The sequence below is a fragment of the Falco peregrinus genome, chromosome 11, assembly GCF_023634155.1.
Source record: "Falco peregrinus isolate bFalPer1 chromosome 11, bFalPer1.pri, whole genome shotgun sequence".
Lineage (NCBI taxonomy): Eukaryota > Metazoa > Chordata > Aves > Falconiformes > Falconidae > Falco > Falco peregrinus.
This window is the reverse complement of record NC_073731.1, coordinates 19,935,346-19,957,032: the sequence shown is the minus strand read 5'-3', so window position 1 is coordinate 19,957,032 and position 21,687 is coordinate 19,935,346. Positions and strand designations below refer to the sequence as shown.

At 36.0% G+C, this 21,687-nt stretch overlaps 1 protein-coding gene across 4 annotated transcripts in view; it reads left to right on the top strand.

Annotated features, from left to right (window-relative positions):
- Nucleotides 1-21,687, top strand: part of MTA3 (metastasis associated 1 family member 3) — a 136,610-nt gene that overhangs the window by 19,841 nt on the left and 95,082 nt on the right. For all 4 annotated transcript variants that reach the window (XM_055816412.1, XM_055816413.1, XM_055816410.1 and 1 more), the window contains exons 4-6: nt 3,889-4,015; nt 17,496-17,559; nt 18,727-18,844. In XM_055816412.1, coding sequence (XP_055672387.1) covers nt 3,889-4,015; nt 17,496-17,559; nt 18,727-18,844 — 309 coding nt within the window. The remainder of the gene's footprint in view (nt 1-3,888; nt 4,016-17,495; nt 17,560-18,726; nt 18,845-21,687) is intronic.

The window sequence follows — 21,687 nt, the reverse complement described above, 5'->3', positions numbered from 1 at the left end:
ATTGCTTGGTTGAGTCAGTTAAACGTTACTTACATCAGAGGGGAAAAAAGGGAAAGGGTAGATCTGCAGCACTGCCGGTGAAAGTATCACCAGATCACCATGGTTTTCAGGATCAAAGTATTTACAATTGCTGATTAGAAAGCCCATGTATAATAAATAGACCTAAAGCTTTAAAAGCTCACTGGAGATGCCTGCTTCTGCTCTCCAGGATTTTTCCTGTAAATAATTAAATATTTCTTGTAAACCAGAAAAAGTACTACAAAGCAGTGTTATCGTAAACTTTGCCCAAGGTCTAAAGGGGATTGTGGCATTTTCAAAAACTGATTGTATTCATATTTGTAGTCATACCTAAGGCTTTCAAAATACTCTTAAGCTAAACAATTTAAAATTGAATTTTGTTTCCTCTAATCTTGGAACAATGAGGCCTGTGTATGATATCACCATATTGCTCCATTAAAATACTTGCTCACTCTGAGCCGTTGCTTTATTTCTCTTCATGAGTGCTGAAAAAGTGCTTTGCTTAGTGCTACTTCATGATTTCCTGTAGATACCTTCCATTTAACTTCATTTGACAGGAATAATCTCTCCTTGGATGGCAAATCAGATTTCACATGTGATGCAAATCTGAGTCAAAACGGTGAAGAGATCTCTAAAAGTACTGGAAGGTCATCACCACTTTTCTTCTAATAGGTGTTAGGGTCTTATCTGTGCAAAGACCTGATTTGAAAGCAGCTATCTAGAAGTTTGTTCAGGGGCAGAATTCTTTATATTGCCATCAATGAAATTGGTTTTGTATTTTTATTTGCCATCAAGCAAATTTAGTTTTCTCACTTCTTGATGCTCTCCAGTGTTTCCTTCCCTGGTACAGGTTTGTGTTACTGCTGGGGCAAGCTGTTACTTGTTTTACTAAATGCTAATCATGCTGTTAGCCCTGTTTTTATATTATAACGCTGAAGAAGGAAATTGTAAAATTATCTTGGTGATGAATTATATTGTGTTAAGAGTGGAACTGTTCTGTGTCTGGCCATGGTTTGGTCTACTTGTTAGACCATCATGAGTAAAACATGCATGTCTCGGGAAATGTTACTTTATTTCATGTTTAGTTTTGTAGTGGTTTAAGAGAGCTGTGTAAGAGACATTTGATTTCAGTTTCAGGCTCTTAGATCAACACTTTCTTGGCTTATGTAGGATTAGTACAATAAATATATGATTGAAATTTTGAGGGTTTAAAAAATTACTTCTTAATTTAAATTCTTACTCTGAGCTATTAAGGTACTTGAACATCTCTGGAATACAGTCTCAGCTCCCTGCAGCCTCTGTAAAATGGCATATATTCTCCTGTGTTTAGTGCCACATCTGCAGTCAGATGTTTTGCATGTGTCAAACTAAAACGGTCCCAGACACCTGTGTTTGGATACCTAAACTGCTTTGTTATAATACTTTCAGGAAGGAGAGAGGAAATGAATAGCCAGATGAGAACTTCGGACCTGTAGAATACCTCAAGCAATATACTTGTTTTAAAATAAATCCTCAAATCAATAAAGCAACTACTGGCATGTCTTAGTATTTTAAGAAGAAATATTAATGTTTGAACTTTGAAACACAAACGTAGCTTGTAATAGTCACTTACTGTAATAAAAAGTGATCAATCGCTTGAAACGAACCTTTTAACAATTAATTTATATTTTTTCTTTAATTACTTGCTTAATTTAAAAAAAGCTTTGTGCTTGCACATTTTTTTTAAGCTTTATTTATTGTTAGTGTTATAGATGGCAGAATAATTCTGAACTGAGTTGTGGTCTGACTTGAACTTGTACATGTGTCAGGTGAGGCTGTGGGGTGTCAGATGAGACTGGGGAGAGTCTTGTTTTCATTTTTGTTTTTCTTGTTCTGCTTCCCACAAAACATGCTGAAACAAAGAAGGTGACTGATGGGAATCCACATTGAGATAGGCTTAAAGTTTATATCAGAGCGTAATTTTTAATCACTTTTGTGGAAAGAACTATTAGAAGCTGGCAACTAAGTACCGTGCAGCCACTCATTCCCTCCCTCAGTGCTCAACGGGATGGGGAGGAGAACTGGAAAAAGGTAAAACTTGTGGGTTGAGATAAGAACAATTTAATAGTTGAAGTAAAGTAAAATATAATAACAACAATTGTAATGAAAATGAGAGAGAGAGAGAGGAATAAAACCCAAGGGGGAAAAAAACCCCAAGTGATGCACAATACATTCGCTCACCACCTGCTAACCAGTGCCCAGCCAGTCCCTGAGCAGCAACCGGTGGCCCCATGCCAACTCCCCCCAGTTCTGCATGATGTTCTGCAGTATGGAATATCACTTTGGCTAGTTTGGGTCAGCCATCCTGGCTCTGCGCTCTCGCAGCTTACTGTGCACCTGCTCACTGGCAGAGCATGGGAAACTGAAAAGTCCTTGACTGAGAGTAAGCACTAATTAGCAACAACTAAAACATCAGTGCGTTATCAACATCATTCTAGTACTGAATCCAAAACACAGCATTGTATCGGCTACTAAGAAGAAAATTAACTCTGTCCCAGCTGAAACCAGGACAGAAACAGACATGGGTTTAAAAAAAAAAAAAAAAAAAAAAAAAGTTGAATTTGGAGAGAACTGTGGTTGCCATGAGGATGCAGGCAGGCTTCATTTTGAAATAGTGTCTGTAGGTTGTTTGTAAAAATATTTATTGTTGGAAGACTGGATGGTGTGATCTGTTGTAGGTAGTTACATGAAATAAGTACCTAATGCTGAGTTTTCAGTGTTTAATTTGTGACATATTTTATAAAGCATGCTTGGTTTTGTAGCTGATGGGTAATTTAGCTGGTAGAAAATTGTGAAATCTTACAGAAGTTATTAAATTCTCTGTATTTTTGCATGTGGTATTCACAAAGATTTTTTGTCCTTTCTGGGATGCTAGAGGATGTGTAGATTCAAGTTCCACACGTCCCAGGAATCCACTAGGAAGGCAGATTTCAGCCATGAAGATCCCAGGGTAGCCATTTTGGAGAGCCTGTCATCGTATGACATGTTAGCAACCACTATGAGCATTGCTGTTTAACTCTGTGATTGTCTCTAGTATCTGCTTTTATTTGTTCCTTTATGTGCCTAGTTTACAGCTAGTTGAAATCTTTAGATTTCCTTGGTTTTTTATATACGAGGTAATACTAGAGAATTTCAGATCAGATTGGCTGTAAAACATAGCTTTCAACTGAAAATATCCTTCAAAAAGAACTACATAATTTGCGTTTTGCTGTTACAGATGCTATCTTATAAATAGTGCTGTCTTGCTTAAAATAGAAGTAACTTAAAATCTTACTTAAATATGAAAATGAACTGTATTTGTTGTCAGTTTCTAATAAGCTTACCCTTATGGAAGGCAGTAGGCTTTTCCAGTTTTCTTAGACTGCCATTTGTCAGGCTTAGACTGCAATTGTGCTTAGTAAATTTCTGATCACGGAAAGTACTCTTTTTCCCCAGGACTTGTGTAAAAGTTTTAGTAGTACCAATGTCAACAGCAGAAAACCTAAACCAGAACTGGTCAGCAAGCAGGAGGCACCGCTGGGGAAAAAACAGGAGGAGGAAGATGAAAAAAGATCGACTGATGTTGTCAGGATTGTTCGTGCGGCTGTGTGAAAGACAACATGTAGTACAGTAGGAGAGGAGTATAATTATTATTAAAGAGTTTAAATGGAAGATACAGAATTTGAAATACTTAATATTCTGTCAAGTTACATCAACTGTAGTGTTGTTGAACTCGTGCTTTCTTTGAAATCCGAAGTGAGGTTGCTAAGGGGTGGGGGGATGTCAAGTGAAATGGCTGCAGTGGTGTTATGCAACAGAGTTAATTTCGACCTACGCTCTGCTTCTCTGCAGAAGAAGTTGAAGAAGAGTCTGAAACTACAATTGAGGTTGATTTGACTGATAAACAGAAACATCAGTTGAAGCACAGAGAGCTCTTCCTTTCTCGCCAGTATGAGTCCCTTCCGGCAACGCATATCAGGTAAGAAACAGTAAATATCATTTATCTCTGTGTCTGTTGAAGTGGTTTGCCTGCCAGTAAGCCCACCTGCTTGAACACTTCAACTTTCATCTTGGAAGAGGGTGTGATTTATCACAGCTGAGTTGTGCCAGGTTGTCTCATGAACTGCTTTGGAACCACCTTTGGTTTTTCCCTCTGTTACTTCATCTTTGAGCCTTGGAAAGGACAAGAGTCTCAGAGCTCTGACTTGCCAATTAGAGCATCAGCTGATAATGTGGTATAAAGTCAGTCTGTTCCTACTTTGGAAGAATTGTTTTTTTAATTACTCTGCTGCTGGCCAGAGGAACTTTGACTGTTTTGTCTGCCAAGGGAAACCACAGATGGATTTGGAAAGGAGGAGGTGATGGTCAGATCTGCAATTTAAGGCTGTGTGTATTGAAAAATAAAATTACCCCAACTTATTTCAGTAAATGTGAAGAAGGCACGATTGAGTTTGGCTAAATGTTGCAAAAGCATTTCAAGTATTGTTTTAAATTGCCCTAATGCTAATGTAGGAAGAGGCTTGCTAAAGCTCAAAAAGGGTTTGTTGATTTCTTTCTGTAAATTAGGTAAGTGCTCATGTCATCTCCTATTCAGCAGTCAAGCAAAATATTTTTGTGTTGGGGCAGGGAGGATTATGTACCTAGAAATGGAAAATAGCGAGCACAGTAAGTGTGAAACAAGGGCTCTTATATTGCATTCTGAAGGAATTTTCTTTTTCTCATTACATCCAGTGCCTCTCAGCTGTTTTGGACCATAAATGACTAGAAGCTACCAAAAAAAATAAATGAAGCGTATATGCTCCAATATGAAAAACACTTTGTATGTACATATGTATTTTCCTCTCTCATTGGCAAACATGTGGCTTACCTTTCTCACTGCCAACACAAAAACTGGAAGTTGGAAATTTTTGTATTCATTTATTGGGCTTGATTCAGCTACTTTCTCTGACTTTGAGAAAGTCATTTAACTGTCAAATCTCTGCTTCTCCAGCTATAGCATAGAGATAATAATCCTGCAGTTTCTTTTACTTACTTTGACATTTAGATACCGAAATAAGGTGTTCTCTTCACAGAGAGAAGATTACATAGAAGTATTGCAAATGTCTTCTTGCCTCACAACTCAGGGAGCAAATACAATAGAGGTTCTCCAGTACATACTTCAGAAAGAAGCCAGAAAAACATGTTAATTCATAGTACATGCAGCGCGGCACAGCAGGCAAATGCGGAGTGATGACTTGCACCTACTTTTCAGAACAGATGAATGCTGTGGGGCTGTGCTGTCACGTGTTACTAAGACCTTTACCAGATGAAATCTGGAACAAACTTTACATAGTCTAATGATATTTTAAGAATCTTAACTTTTAATTTAAACAAAATACTCCTTAGTTAGCTTTTTAACTTACTAATGTTCAATTCTGTGATTCTTAGTAGTTTTCATAACTTCTATGAATTAGCTTGTCCTGTAAAAGAGGATAGAATGTTGTGAAGGTGGTACTTCTCCCATCAGTACTCCAGAATATTCAAGGATGGAGATTTCACAGCTGCTCACGATGTCTCTTTCAGTGTTTGACCACTATTGTGAAAATATTTTTTTCCATCATCTAATGGGGATTTCCATTGTTGAAACTTAGTGACCACTGCCTCTTGTCCTGTCCACCGTGCCTCTCTGAAAGAAGCCCAGTTATGTATCTTTTCGTTAAGTAATTTCTCCCTTTAGTTGTCACACCTTGAGAGTGAATCTTAAGTTTAGCATCATCTGCAGACTTGCTGAGTGTATTCAGTTAACTTGTTCACATTGTTAGATGTTAAACTGTTGGCCCCAGTATCAGCACCTGGGGGATGCCACCAGCAACCAGCTTCCAGCTGGACTTTGTACCAGTCATTACAATCTTTCTAGCCTGGTGGTCCAGCTGATTTTTTCCCAACCGTACTGTTTACTTTCCTAGGCCATATGTTACCAATCTAGTTAAAGGACACTATGGAACACACTGCAGGCTTTGCTGAGGTCAGGGTAGATGATGTTCACTGCTGTCATCTCTGTAGAGAAAGCTAGCAGGTACTCATGCAATAAAAGCCTTGAGTAGCTCCATTCTGTGGGCCTTTGGTCTTACCACCTGCAATTTTAGCCCCTGGATAGGAACAATTTGATTTACAGGAGAAAATAAGTGGTGCAATGGAGTAGAGCAGAGAATGGAGATCAGATCTCTCAGGGGTAAGAATACAAGAGCTCAGTCCCTTTGGAAGGAAGAGGAGAAAGCTAAAAATGATTTTAAGAGAATGTAGGAGGCTGAACCATCTATGGTTACTTTTGGCAGCTATAGATCTTGAACTTTTACTGACATCTGCAGCCAAGAAAAGAAACTGAGTTTGGTTGCCTTTCTGCTTGTAATTTAAGGGAATAAAATAATTTTATCTGGTGTGGTATATTTTTATTCAATTTTTCCTAATATACTTTCACTGCTTCTGTTTTGTCTTTTGTCTTTACTTCAATCTTTTTATGTTTTTAAACTAAATGTCAGAGAAGATTACATCATCCCCCCCAACCCCTATGACTCAGATTACTGTATTTGTAATTGTGAATTAGAATAAAAGTAATGTCTCTATATCTGGTGCCATTACTTTACAGTTGAGATGCCTTGCAGTTATTTTAGCAGGTTAGATCTCTTTCATGTGCACATCTAATTCTGAAGCTCTTTGGTCTGTAATGTTGAGTTTTGCATAATTCTGGTGTAATTTGTTTGCTTTTGAATTGCAGAAATACAGTTCAATTACTTTTATACTTTTTATTTTGCTATATACATTATATGTAATTCTCTTGAGATGTAATTTGTTTTCTTATGAATACTAGTAATTTTTTAGTCTTTAGGTGTCACTATGCCATTTTGGTAGCTTTAGAAATTGGTATAAGTTTTGGCACCAAAAAAAGCCAGATTTAGAAAAGAATTAGAAGCAGGTAGTGTAGTAGTAATTAAACATGGCAATGCTGCCTTGTGGACACTGTGTTCCTGCAGTGGAATATATTTAAGAAGGTGAATTGCCTAGCTCAATGCAGCACCATTCTGGAGTGATGGCACGTGGTACAGTACAAACTGATGTTCTAGTTTGGATCTCAAAGACAAGGCTTGTTGTCTCAGTGCCTACTTGTCAAGTCGCAAGTGAAATGGTTCTTTCCCTTACCTGCTCAAATGTGTAAGGTTAGTAGCACCCCTCCAGTGAATTAGCTCCTTCCTTCCTAACCCTGCATGTCACAGGTGCAGTTTTGCCAGGCACACTGTAATCCCCAGATGTCCTCGTAACAGTTACACTGCCAGCCAGACTCACTGAACGCTCTCCTTCGATAGTGTCACACAATGAAGGCACCCAGAATTCATGCAGATGGCTCCTGTAGGTGATGCCAGTCCCAGAGAGGAGCTGAGTTCAGCTGAAGTGTTGTGTACTTCAGCTTGGGTTTCCAGAGATGTGAGCGTTACCAAATGCAGCATTTTAGAAGGGCATGAGGAGGCACAGCGGAAAAAAAAGGAAGTTGTTATAAAGGTGAAATTGTTTGCCAGTGTTATAAAATTCACTGTGAAATTTAGCACGTGGTTATCTTGTAGGAGAGGTGCACTGGGTTATCTGACCTGGACGTTAAATTTATTTTTCATTCTTAAGGTCTCAAGAGTTAATAGGTGATAAATGTGTTTAGATTGCTGTAAAAGATTGCATTAACTTCTAAGATCATTTGTAATGGCTTTCAAGTTTAATAACTTCATATGAGTTGTGTAGAAGAATTTATCCATCAGGGTGCATCTTGCCATTTCATTATCTTAGTTCTTGCATCTTAGTCTTGGGGTTGTGCTTTTTGTGTTTATTATTAATGATTATTTTATTTTAAGGGTTTGGAGAACATACATAAGCCAAGCATCGTCAGCTGTCATAATAAAATAAGGTGTGAATCTTTTGGGCTGCTCTATACTGCAGTAACACCCCTGCTTTAAAAAACAGACAAAACTCATTTATGCAAAGTAAAAAGAAGCTTGTATGCAAACTATTTGACTAAAGTCAAAATAGCTTAAGCATGGAGAAGAGTTTCAAAGAGTGGCGTCCGTTTGTGAAGGGGAAGGAGGGTTTCAAATGCATGATTCTCTTTGGTTGATACCATGTTGGTGAATTAATTGGTTGATAGAGTTCTATGGGGTTTTGTTAGGGTTAAAGAATAAACTACTACTTTGTCAAAATTCTTTCTTAGGTACAGCAGGGTGACAGATATTTTAGGTAAATAAAAATGAAATTTGGTACGTTACTTCTGCTCAACAATCCTTCTCTGGACCCAAAGAAGAATGGTATGGGATAGTCCTGACTTTAGTTGCTCTTTTACCTGATTCACGCCACACGAATTTATGCAGTGACTTTTGACATGATCCCAACTGTTTGTGCTTGAATTAAATTGTATGTTTCAGTGAGACATCCATGCTTGGTTGAAAAATTTTTGAAGTGATGGATAACTTAATATATTCTTGAGAGTTTTATCAGTTCCTAATTACATGTGTTTGTACTACTCTGCTTTTTTGTAAGTGCAGGGGTTCTGGTACCATAGTATTTTTGTACTTTTTATTTTTTTCTTCCTGGATGCTGTGTTTTCAGTGAGTACTTTTTGCTTTTCTTGGACACAATTTCAAGATGCTGAAATTCTTGCTGAGCTTTATTTTTGGACTCAACATAGCTGTGTAAATTACGTACATGTTTGTCATTATGGAGATTATTCAAATAACTAATCTATGCCCTAATCTTTAATGGGAAGTACTTATTTAACCTGTCATTGGATGAACCAAGTGTTTCTTACATTTGTTAGAGGATTAAATTTGTGGCTTGGCATAAGCAACAAATTCAAGCTTTCTGTTTACCTGTGACCTTAATTCAGAAAAGTTTTATGAACTCTGATTCTGAAATCTTCAGGTCTTTCCAACTAATGAATCCTTCTCATACATACCCTTTATTTAAAAAAACAAAACCAAGAAAACAGACAAACTATAAAAACAAACTGCAGACTATCTTATGGTGCTCTTGGCCTAGTTTATTACTCCTGTTCCCACACACAAAGAACTTCATGAGCCTTTTAAAGGCAATGATTACATAAGATCATTTTATTAAAAGCTGATTAATATGATAGGGGAGAAGGTGAATATTTTTGCAGAACGCCTGTGCATGTGTGACATTAAAGGGCTTCCAAATAGTCTGATCATGAGAAGAGTTCTTTAACTTTTAACAAGAAATTTGGAGCCTCTGCCTAATTTTACATGTAAGCATACAAAAATTTGTATTTAAACTTCTAAAGTGTTAAGCTCTAAGAATCTTGGTTTACCTTGGTTGTGAAATTGTTACCTGTATGAGTTTAATACATATTTACTCCTTTTTTTTTCCCTTTATCTTTTGATGTCATTCTGATCAGCAATGCAGTCCAGAATGCCATGTCTTTCTGTTTTGTTTTGTGTCTTCTGGTTTTATTTGTTTGGTGTTTGGGTTTTATTTTGTTTTTAGGGTTCTTTTGGACAAGTTTGGGTTTGGGGGGCTATTTTTTTAGTTTGCTTGGTTTTTGTATTTGGGGTTTTTTAAATTATCCCCTCGCTCCTGGGTAGACTCAAGTAACTTTGGTTGGTACCAGTTTGTAGACATATCAGAGCAATCAGCAGAAATAGGGAAATACGTGCAGTTAATGAAAACATGCTGTGCTTACAAATTGCCTGTAGGAATTTATTGCTTATTACATGCCTAATGACTCAGTTTTATTGTACAGCTTGCTTTATGCAGTGATTTCTTCTTCACGATCTCATCAGGACTCACTAGTGTTGCTATTTCAAACAACTAAGGTATAGAGAAATGTTTCTTTCTGATTGTGGGATTCCTTCATTTAAAACACACCAAATGGTCTGAAGCTCAGGACAGATAGGGAGGGTCAATTTTATAGAAGAAATGTGACTTTCTAAGGCATGGCACCTTAGGATTTAGAGGTATTACCTCAGGATTTCTAGTTCTGGCATTCTTGGTAAACCAAAAGTTTCTGGCATACAGGGTGTGTGTGTATGCATTTACGTACCTCATATATATATACACACACACATATACATAAACGATACAAATTTTAGCTACTTTTAAAAGGCTTATGTTGAGCCTTATAAGCCTGATTTATTTTCTGGCATAAATCAGACTGGATAAGGAGTGAATCTACTTTGCATAGGCATGTGCTTACCTGATGATTTGGATTGTTCAGAAAGTTATATTTTCCTTTCTGGCCTGAGTTCATTTAGAGCAAAGGGACTTTCGAATCATGCTGCTGCTTTTTTATTTTTTTTATTTTTTTTACTTTTCCAATAGAATTTGGAGAATTCTTACACAAATTCAGATGAAAATTTAATTCACAGACCACAGTCCTGTTTTCAGATGTGATCAATAACCAATACTAGTAACAGTATAAGAGAAAGTATATTTGTTAGTAGAAGTTTGTCACTTAAGTACCTGAAAATTGGTACTAATTTCCCTGTAATGACGTCCTTACTAAGTAGGAGTCTTTCATATGGTGCAAGTAAGTTCAATTGGAGTAATGTGCATTGCTTCTGAGCTGGGCAACCCTGTAATGGACTCGATCTTAAAAGTCTTTTCCAACCTAAATGATTTATGAAAAATCATTCCTAACCAGCCTCCTGTGTTTCTGTTCAATACATATGCGTTGCTGCTGTGCTAAAAGGTAACTTTTTTTTTTTTGTAACTTGCCAGCATTAGTCCCTAGAGGAAAAATATCAATGACTTGTTTTTCCTACAGTAGTTCATAGAAGGTGTATCTATACGGTTATGCTTATTTTGAGATACTAAAACATGCAGTTTTGCTGTGCCTAGACCAAGAAAACATTTACCTCTCTCCGTGCCATTCAGTGCACTGTTCTTTCTGTTCAGTGGTTTCTTGCAGACCCTTTTCAGCGACCAAACACTAGATTCAGTCAGTAATGTTGATTGGAACAACACCAGTGTAAATCCAGATTTAAGTGATAATGTGTTAAAGCCTGTTTAAAATATGTGTAAGTTCATAGGTCCTCACGTTTACCTCTTAATATTTTCTACAACTGTTAAGGTAGTATCTGGTAGTTGAATGCTTTGGCTCTTCAGCTAACAATGTAGTAGTTCAAACATACAAACTGTGTAAATTGTTACTGAATGCAAAGTCTCCTTTAATTTTGTCTTTTTAAAATTTGTTTCACATTGGGAATGCTTTGTCCTCTTTAGATTGTGACTAGACAGCAGTGAGAATTATATAAAAGGTGGAAACAAGAATATGCAAAAAAAATTTGAATATTATCTACTAATTACTTTTAAAGCCGTGACAGTTGTGCATGGTGGCTTCAAGAGACTGTCTTTAAATCTTACCAATTTGGAGTGCTCAGAATCAGCACTCCAGCTCTAATTAAGATAAAAACTCTGAATTTTTTTACTAAAAGCCACATGCAGCATAAAAAGCCTGGGCCATCCATATGATCTATGCATATGTTTAGATGGCAGGCATTTACTGGTTCATTTAGATGTACGTAAATGAATTTGCTGTGCATTCTGTCTTTTATTTTGTTTGGGCAAGAGTGTGTTATATAGTACCAAGTTTATTGATCTGTCTTTTGGCCACAGATACAGTCTTGTACTGTTTGGAAGATTTGAGACACAGATCCCGGTATTCTTTTGTTTGGGACTGCTGTGTAAATGAGCACAGCCAAACTCGAGCCAGTTAATAATGAATCAGTACAATGCAGATCTTTCTTCTGTCAATTCTAAGTATTGAGTGAATATTGGAGAAGTCAGGCTCTAGTTAGGGGTCTTTTGCAGACTGAAATCACTAGGATGATGCTTTTATTTTCTTGTTTTTAGTGTTGTACGATAGCTTGCTCTCCCGTTGTAAATATCTTTGCAGTCTGGAGAACTTGAAATTTGCTATGAAGACATTGCTATGTTTCTGTCAGCATCATCCTGTGCCCCTTAAACTGCCCTTAAAATTAAAATACACTAGTAGTCTTAGTATTGGCTTCCCATAGCCAGGGAATCAATTTCATATAATTAGCAGCAGCTTTTTGGACGCCATGGTTCCTACTCTGTGGTTTGGTGATCGTTTCAATGATCAAGACTTGCCTCAGAGTGGTTGTTTGATTGGGGATCTTCAAAACACTTCTACATTTAAGGCAGTTCAGGAAAGCTTTTTTATTTAAGGTAGCTCTGTCCTCCTCTGTTCAGTATCTGCTCAGTATTTTTTCCCCCTTCTTTCCCTTTATGCCGAATACAGGAAAGGTTACTCCTGAGTTCTACTCCTGCACAAAACCTCTCCATTATGCACCTACTTTTCAGTTTAATCTGTGGTTGTCATTGAAGTAACAGCATATGTTAAAATCAAATCAGATTTTCCTCACAAGCATATTTCCTAAAACTGTCTCCTGTTATTTTATTCTCAGACCGTCTAGCTAATGATTCACGCTTCTGTGTTCCTAATCTCTACTGAGAGATGAACATTTCTTGAAGGTCAGCAAGAGAAAATTGGTGTATCTATACAGGATTACCCAGCGTCATTCTGCCATATACAGGGGAGCAATTGGTAATTGTTGATAGCAGAATTTCCAAGTCTGTGGATTCATGCCTGCATATATTATTTTCTTTCTTCAACTTGTATCTGAATGACCAATGCGTATGATGTTGCATTGACTTGATGGGAACCGCTATCAGTGAGTTCTGAGAGTTCTTGCACTGCATCAGTCTCACCCAGGCTGCATCCGTATTCCAATAGAAAACTTAACATGGCATGATACAATACCCGTGAGGTTGCCTTTTCCACTCCTGTGGTTTGTCCTGGTTTACAGGCGCTAAGTGTTTTGTTTCTTTTGTAATTTCTTTCTGTAATTTTTGTTTCCCTACCTCCTGTCCCAGGAAATCGTTACTTTAATAAAGATTTGTATCTTGTGGGCTGTCTTACTCATCTGGTAAAAACATGAAGGAATAGCAGAACAGGAATTGTAGAACTTTCCACTGGTTCAAAGGTAGGGAGTATGCTGAAACAAAGAAGGACTTTAAAAAATCAGCAGTTGCTGTTGATTTTGATTCATTGTGGTAGTTTTAAAAGATCAGTGTTGGCATCTGCTTTTTAAATTTTGTAAAGTTTTGAAACTATATTTTAGATTTCTTAAAGAAAAAACATTATTAAAGAACACTTACTCAGACAGAAGAAAGAAGTCTGATTTCCCTCCCCCTCAATATGCATTAAGTGCATCTTCTGGAGAATTTGGTGTTTTGCTCTGGGTTGTTTAACCAGGCTATATTGAAATCTTTTCATAATGTTGTCTTATATAATAGCCTTGGTACAACTTTTTTCATACAGCTTCGCTTCTTGAGCCGGTTATCATTGTGTGTCTTCACTGGAAGTAAGGGCAGTCTTACTGTACTTCTCTGTTCCTAAATACTGATCATCGTCGTGGTCTTGTCTGAATTATGTTCCCACATGTTTTTCATTCCTCCATTGGATCAAACTCAAAAAAAGGCTTTTTTGCCTTTAGTTTTTAAGGCCAAATAGATCCAACCTCTGCTTACTCTTTGAAATCTCACGTTCAGGACTTGCATACTACCTGAGCTCTCATATAGAGTATTAATTTTCATGAGCTCCTTATTAAGTTGTCCAAGACAGTCTTATCTGTGATTGTCTTACAAAGCTGCCATTTGTTTTCTGGTCCTTTTTGTTCTCCTTTTCTTTGTTCCACAGTGAAAAACCTAACAAAGAACCCTTGTTAAACATCCCTTAGCTTAAGGCAATCAGGAATTGTCAACCTGCTGATGGAGTCACCTGAAACATAGAAAAATTTACAAGCAGACAAGAGCTTCTAACAAATGGGGGTGAAGGAAGGTGTAAGATGTGAAAACTGCTTTCACATGGTTAATACTTCAAAGAACAAAGAAAGTTATTAGCTGTAGCCCTGGTTCCTAGGACAGGGGAATCAGTTGAATCCTGGGTGGTTTATGTGGTAAGAGGCTGGTAATACTGCAGGCATGTATGTCGGCAGGCTTTGTTTGCGAGACCTCTAAATTACTTTTTATTACTGACTGATAATAGGTTTTGTTAGTATTCTTGTCAGCTCAATTGAAGAACTTTCTATTTGTGACCAGTTTAAATACAAAGTACATGTAAGGGCAGAGAGGATTCTGAAGGGACAGTTTAGTCTCATTAGAATTAAATTATGAAGACATAAAAGATAACTTTTATTTTGTTTGCTGTTATATCTTAAACTTTTGCTTTCTTTTAACATTCATACAAGATAAATTTTGCCTCATTCTGTAGGAATTAAAATAATTTTTGTAAAATATTTTTTATTTGAGAAAAAGGTCGAAACCAGGTATGTAATCTTAACACCGTCGAGGCTTTCTGAGTATATTTACTACTAATTCTCACTGTTGATACCAGTTAAGTCAGGAATGCTGTGTGGTGGAGGAACAGAGCTTAAATCAGAGTCAGATAGAGGAAGAACATTTCATATCTGAATACATACTAGACAACTCTCCATTTTTTTAAATTATGGGTTTTTTTTCATTTCACAAAAGCTATGTAGTTCTTTGTAATTGTTATCTTAGTTTGCTTAGGTTCTGTGGCACCTTACAGGCAGGAGACTACCAATAGAACAATGAAACTACGGCATTATGCTCTACTAGTCTAAATAATACTCAAAACTTTTAGAAATCCTAGTGTCCTGCAAAGAGAGTATAATTTTATTTCGGTGTGTAACTGATTTTACAATCTGGTAAATATAATGTATATTCTCTTTCACTTGACTTGTCTCTGTAGGTAGCTAGCTCCCCCCCTTTTTTTTTTTTCCTCTGTCTAGGTTAAAATAGTCAGAATTCTATCCTGTTACCTTTATTTGATACAGCATCTGTCCTAATTATCTGAAGTTTTAAAAAAAGACATTAATGAATGAAACTGCAGAACACTGTGAGGAGGAGAATATTGTATTTAAATCCAGAGAAACTGGGGTTTTGGATACATGCCTCTGAGAAAGAGCTTGCAAGTCTTGCCATAATGTTGTTTAAACCACATTAACTTTCTCTCCAAGGCATTTTAATCATTAGTATTGGAAGAAAGGGTAAAAAGTGGTAGCTGGAGAATCTGTGTTCACTTAAGTTATTTTCTAGGCATCCATGATTGAGAGATGCCGGAGATGATATAATGGAGCTAGGTGCCTGGTTCAGCCCAGTAGACCATTTGCCATAGGCTGAGAGGATTTTCCTCTGGTGGAAAAAAGAAAAAGAGGAAATATATAAACAGTAGGCTTTTACGTGTTTGATAAAGATTATAAATAATTTATAATAAGTATTGCAGGTTTCTAGACTACAGATACTGATAACTGTAAGACAGATAATGTTTTCAAATTTTAACTATGTAATTTACCTGTTTTAAATGTTTTGTGGTCGTTTGTTTCTTTTGGGGCTTTTTTGGTGTTCTTTTTTTGGTTTTGTTTTGTTTTCATTTTAGTCTGGTATCTACTACTGTATGTCTAGTATTGTCTTTTTTTGAGACTCAAGTCCATGCATGTGAAGATATTATATATGCATATAAAATGCTACCTGTCAGCCATTAGATGGTTAAAATGCTGTACAAAGAAATGTTACATCCAGTAGAAATTCACTTGCTTAGACATGGTGGGGGAAATAATCTTGTCACTTAATGAAATAAAATGAAACTTCTTAAGTTACCAGCAATAAGGTATAAATTCAGGTAGTAAAATACTCTTGCAGTTGCAATGACAGTGAAGAAGTGCTTCTGCAAAAAATAAAGTTGAATAAAGGTAGGCTGTAGTGGAGAGAGAGCAGACTAGAGGTATATGGAATAGAAGTAAACTGGAAAGGCAAACCCCTGTTTGGCCTTTAACACCAAAAAAAGTAATAATCCGTTAAAATAAAGTTGACAAACTGACTTCATGGTACAACATATAATTAATTTTTAGAAGGGAATGTTCTGGAATTATCAAGGCCAAAAGCTTGAAAAAAACTTACAAAGATATGGTTGGGTATAGAGAATGTTTCCTACTTCTCTGCTGCTGGAGTCTTTTCCTCTATGGGTGTGTATTGTACTCAGGTTTTTCTCACTCACCTTCCCACCATTTCTCTTTGGTGGTGTGGTTCTCCTGACAGATACTGAGAGGAAGAGAAATTCAGGACGTTTCTACGCTGCAGAGTTAATGCGCAGTGGTTATGTTTCCTTAAGGATCAGTCATTAACAGTTGGCATCTAATGCTTATGGTTGAGCTTAACAGTCTCAGTATTCACTGAAGAATGACACTTTTTACGATAACTTCTTCGGGGTTATCTTTAAGTCAAGGACATCATTACAAACAGTTATCTTTTTTGTATTTGTGTGCTGTCTGTTCCATGGGAAAAGAAGGGAGAAGGCTGTTGTAGGCAGAGGTCCTATAGCCGTGTGTGTAAGGGCACTGGAACCTCCTGGTAAACACCAACTAAACGGATAGAACTGAATGAAACTCAGGCATATGAAATACAAGGTAATGCGTGTAAGGGGTAATAAATATATATTACTATGAAATGGTAGTTCACTTGAGAACGTTAGCATAAAAGTGACAGTTCCTAGCAAGATGATCCAGCACACTTAACATGTTTCATCCACATCTATGTATGTTTCTTTAAAATACCATTTCTTGAAAATAATTCTGCAGATTATTTGCAGAAAACTTGGAGGCAGAGGATTTTCAGGCCAAAGGAATGTTGGGGGAGAAGGTCTTGAGGAAGAGGGGAGAGAAGGGGGTTGGAGCAGTGGGGTCAAACTCCCGTTGCATTACCTGCGTGTTACACATGGGCAGGTCTGTACCACTGCTGAATAACGGGAAGCTTTCTACCGGCTACCTGCACAAAAATATGATAAATAGCATTTTAATATAGCCATAGGAGAGATGAATAAAATTCTGTGATTAATTATTAGGAATCATTCCATTCAAAAAAGTAAAGTATTTTTACAGGGCATTGGTAAAACCTTACATTGTTTCTAGTTTGGGTTACATGCTTTCAAATTAGGCACTGAACTTACTGGAGGTGGGTCACTCAGAGGTGACATTTCATTTATCCAGGCCTTTTTATTAGTTCTGTGTGTATTTATTGTTTACCATAGAACCTCTTGTTCCTTCATTGCTTCTCTGTTTATGAAACTATTTCCCAAGTCATCAGAATTCCTATATACTGGAGTGCTTGGGTTAGTGCAGCTATTAATTTTGTTGCTTTGGTGGTAATTTTGTATCCTAAAAGTATGGCAACATGCAGTTTTCTATTATTTTTATATTTTATAATATTTTTACATTTCTAATGTAAAGTTTTGAAGTATGTCTGGATCATTTTCTTGCAAATAACTTTTTGACTTAATAAAATCTGTACTTTTTACAAACCAACAGTTCTTCCTTATGTTTGTGTAGGGGAAAATGCAGTGTTGCACTTCTGAATGAGACAGAATCTGTGCTGTCCTATCTGGAGAAAGAGGTAATATGTGATTTCTATTTTAGTAGATATTGGGATGGGTTTATGTTTTTGCACGGATGTATTTTTAATAAATGGTTAAGCAATACTTGAAAAATCTTTTTTGAATGATAAGTTAGAAAAAATAATGTTGAAAACACTGATATTAAAAATGTTATTGGATAAAAACTTAATTGACACTCTTAAATAATGTTTTTATTGTGAATGTGGTTGTATTTAGAAAGTAATTAATTTGAAGTAATTCATACGGTGTCTTACAAAAGAAAAATACATGAACTTTTTCCTGTAGTGGATACTTAAGGGGGAAATTCACATGGCTCCCCTTTCCCCCCTTAGATCCTTCTTTTTTTATTTTTTTTCCATAGAGCTGTTCTAGAAAGAAGGATCTTCTGTAGCCAGTGGACAGGGAGAGATAGGGAGGATTCTTTAGAGGGCAGCTTAGCATAGGAGTTTAATTTTAAGGGCTCTGTACAGAAAATATCTCTCTCCTGTACAGAAAGTATCACCTCACCTTTCCCATGAAAGGAACTTAGGGTGCTGGGCTTTACCAGAGGGGAACAAAGTCCTCCAAGTATTTGATAGATAATTGTGTTGAAAAAAGCCCCTTCAAAATAAACATTTTTATTTGAAGTGTCTTAACATAACATCAGACAGACAGTGGTTTTTAGCTGAAATCTGCATGTCATATTTAAAAGTAAAAATGTTTCTGAAAACAGGACTTGCCCTGTACTTCAGGTGGCTGTACCAGGTAATGCCAATACTGGTTTTGTGTAAGACCTTTTCAGACCCTGACAGTGGTTTATGCTTTTTTGAGACTAATTTAAGAATGCAAGGTCAGTATGATAGAGCTAGTTATGAGAGAAAACATGTTAAATTCAGAAAGCAGTTAACATTACTTTTTTTCAAGTCCATTGATACATTTTTGAGTATGATTCTTTTCATTATTCTCTGTTCTGAAACAACTCCTAGCAATTAGAGAAGCTTCAATTAGCGGTTTAAAAGAGGAACATCTATATTATTTAAAATAAGGATTAATGTACCAATCCTGTGCTCTGTAAAAGTGTGCAAGGGGGGTTACTGTAATAATTTTCAAATGGAAGGTGATAAAAAGGTTTACAAACCTAATTTTAAAAATCGTTATGCTGTTGCAAATATGTCTTCTTTTCTTAGGATACTTTTTTTTATTCATTGGTGTATGATCCATCACTGAAAACACTTTTAGCAGACAAGGGAGAAATCAGAGTGGGGCCTAGATACCAAGCAGATGTACCGGACATGCTTGCAGAAGGTAAATATACGATCTTTGATTAGTAAAAAAAAAAATAATAATCCTCATCTTTTATTATTACTTATGGCGACTTTCTGAACTAAACTAATCAGCATAGAGGCAGAGAAAGTAAGATAGTAGGTCTTAGAAAATTGACAAATAGCAGTAGATACTATGAGGAAAGAAAATATACTTGAATAGCTATTGCAAAGACATTGTCCATTTCCAGTTTGTGCATAACACAAGTTAGGCATTTAATGTTTGCTTATTTAATTGTACCCTTGGTTAGTTCTTTGATATAGGCCTCATGGAAATAAGATGTTGAGGACCAACTTGTTTGTAGAATAATAACATAATAACAAAAGAAATGAAAAATATATTCTTTTTTGCCCTTTTAAAACAGGCTCTGCATAGAGAATGTGTATCTTTGTGTCATCTTGTTTGGAAATATTGGCTTCCATCAAAGCATCTTCTCTGTTTTGTAGCAGGACTGAAACAAATATTTCAAGCCTTGATATATCTTTAAAAATCACTGGTATTATTTAAATTTTATTTATAATCTAGCACAACTACCTGTGCCTTAGTCTTTAGCTGCGTAGGAACTTTATTCTTTTAAACAGAATTTCAAATACAATATTTATTTATTGCTTGGATGTTATTTAGGAAGCATGAGCAGCTATGTCTTGTTACATTTGCGATTGTGTTTATTTAGTAAATTTCAAAATAAGCTGGTTTTGTCAGGGAAATGTGCACTTTACATTGAGTGCTAACAAAACAGTTTCCTGAGGAATATCTAAACATAGATACAATTTTCAAGACTCTTGGTATTTATTCCTTAATAAGAAAAGGTTGTGTGACAGGAATATTACTTGCAATAAGTCAAAAGGATTCTGAATGCCCCAAATACGGATCTGTAATCTTAAATGGTGTGTTTTCTGTTGTCGTAGGCTGCTTTTTTTCCTACTGTACTTTGTTTCATACAAAATGAATGTTATTTCTACAAAGCTTATTAAATAAACTATAAAACAAGAATGATTTGATTTCTAGCAAGTGGCAGATTGTTTTATAATGGATGATATTTTGCAGCTTATCTGCATTATTATTCTGACTTTTCTTTTAATAACCAGAAATAAACTCTAGGAAATCTTTTCCAGATTTGTTTACAAGGTGTGCAGACTTATTTCAGAACAAGTTTGTGTCTAGAACATGATACGCTGAGATTCTTGCTGTAAAATGTGCCTGTCACAGAGGAACAAATAATTATGTAGATGTTCATATGCTCAAGAGCAAAGCTTCCCAGTGGACTAAGAGAAAATGACTGTGTCAATGTGTTTATCAGGTAGCCGGGAAGTACTGATGTGCTTCTGAAGTAGTTGGTTGAATTGCTGAGTTTTCAGAATGAGCTGGGTTTGTCTGCTATGCAGCAAGTCTTTTCCTACCGAGTTCTGCTATTTAAATTACTAAAGACAGAGCCTAAGTATGGAATAGTGAATACTACATATAAATTAAATGTTTTACCCATGGAAGTTTTACTTACTTCATTTTTTTCTAAGATTAAATTCCGTGTGTATTAAAAGTTGGCAAGGTTTTCTGGAGCTGAACTTTCTGAGTTAAATCCTTGATTCAGTTGAGAGATCTTTCTCTTATGTCATGAAGACAAGATTTCACTGTGTGTTGCTGTCTTGTTTTTCTCACGCCCCCATAATCCCCAAAGTGCGGTAAGTGGTGTAGTCTTCTTGCTGTCCTTGGTAGGCGTTAATAGTATGTTAGTTATTAAGGTTCAGAAACACCAAGTTGCCCACAAACCAGATACGTTGATATGCAGAGCGTTCTGTGGCAGTTCAGTTGGATTAATCTGCACTTATTTCCAGTGGCTGGTGGGGAAAAAAAAAGTTTGGTTTAGGAGGATAAAAATACCTGAATTACTATAGTTTTGACTGATAGTTATCTGAATGTTTCTGTAGCCTTCTGACCTCCAAGGAAAAGAAAAAAATGATTCAGCTGTTACTGTGTCTTTATGTAAGCTGACAGTGGGGAAGTTAATTCATTCACTGTCAAGCCTTTTCATTCACTCAAACAAATCTAAACAATGTTTAAAATCAATGGAATAAATCAGATATGCTTGGAAAATATGGAATTCTGTGAAGATTTCTGAATCTTAAAATTAAGTTTAAAACCAGCTAACAATCTCTGTCCAAATTATTGTGCCACAATGTATGACGACATAAAGCTAAAAACCTAGAGCAACCACCTTAAATTAAAAGAATTTAGACAACTTTGAGTCAGTTAGTCATCACTTGAGGAAAAACTAGGTTTTAGGACGTGTAATATTACTACGTAATAGAAAGTGTTGCGAACTTTTATTACCACATAAAATTTGTCCTTTAATGTAAAGGAAGTATACCTTTTTGAAGGTTGTAGTAGGTGTATTTTATATTTACAGAAAATCCCCAAAGCATTTTAAAAAAAAAAAAAAAGATTTAGAAAAATCACAGATTTACACACCATCATTTATTTTATTTTAAAAGTTACTGGCATATAAATCCAATTCAAATGGCTGAAGACATGTCAGTTCAGATTAGCTTTCAGAAGACCAGTCACAAAGTGGCTGAAAAATGAAAAAAGTTCATTGAACTGTGAAAGCCCTTCCATATCTTTTATAAACATTAAATTATTTTGATGTAGACACTCTGATTTATTCTAGTAGATTACAAATTCAAATTGCTTGCATTTTCTCTATACTGTGGTAATTTATGTTCTGTCTGTCTGGATTACTGTCTTTTTTTTGTTGTTAGTTTATTGGAGAACTATATGCAATTTTTATGCTTTTTTTTTGGTCAAATAATAGATTTATATTTTTTTTC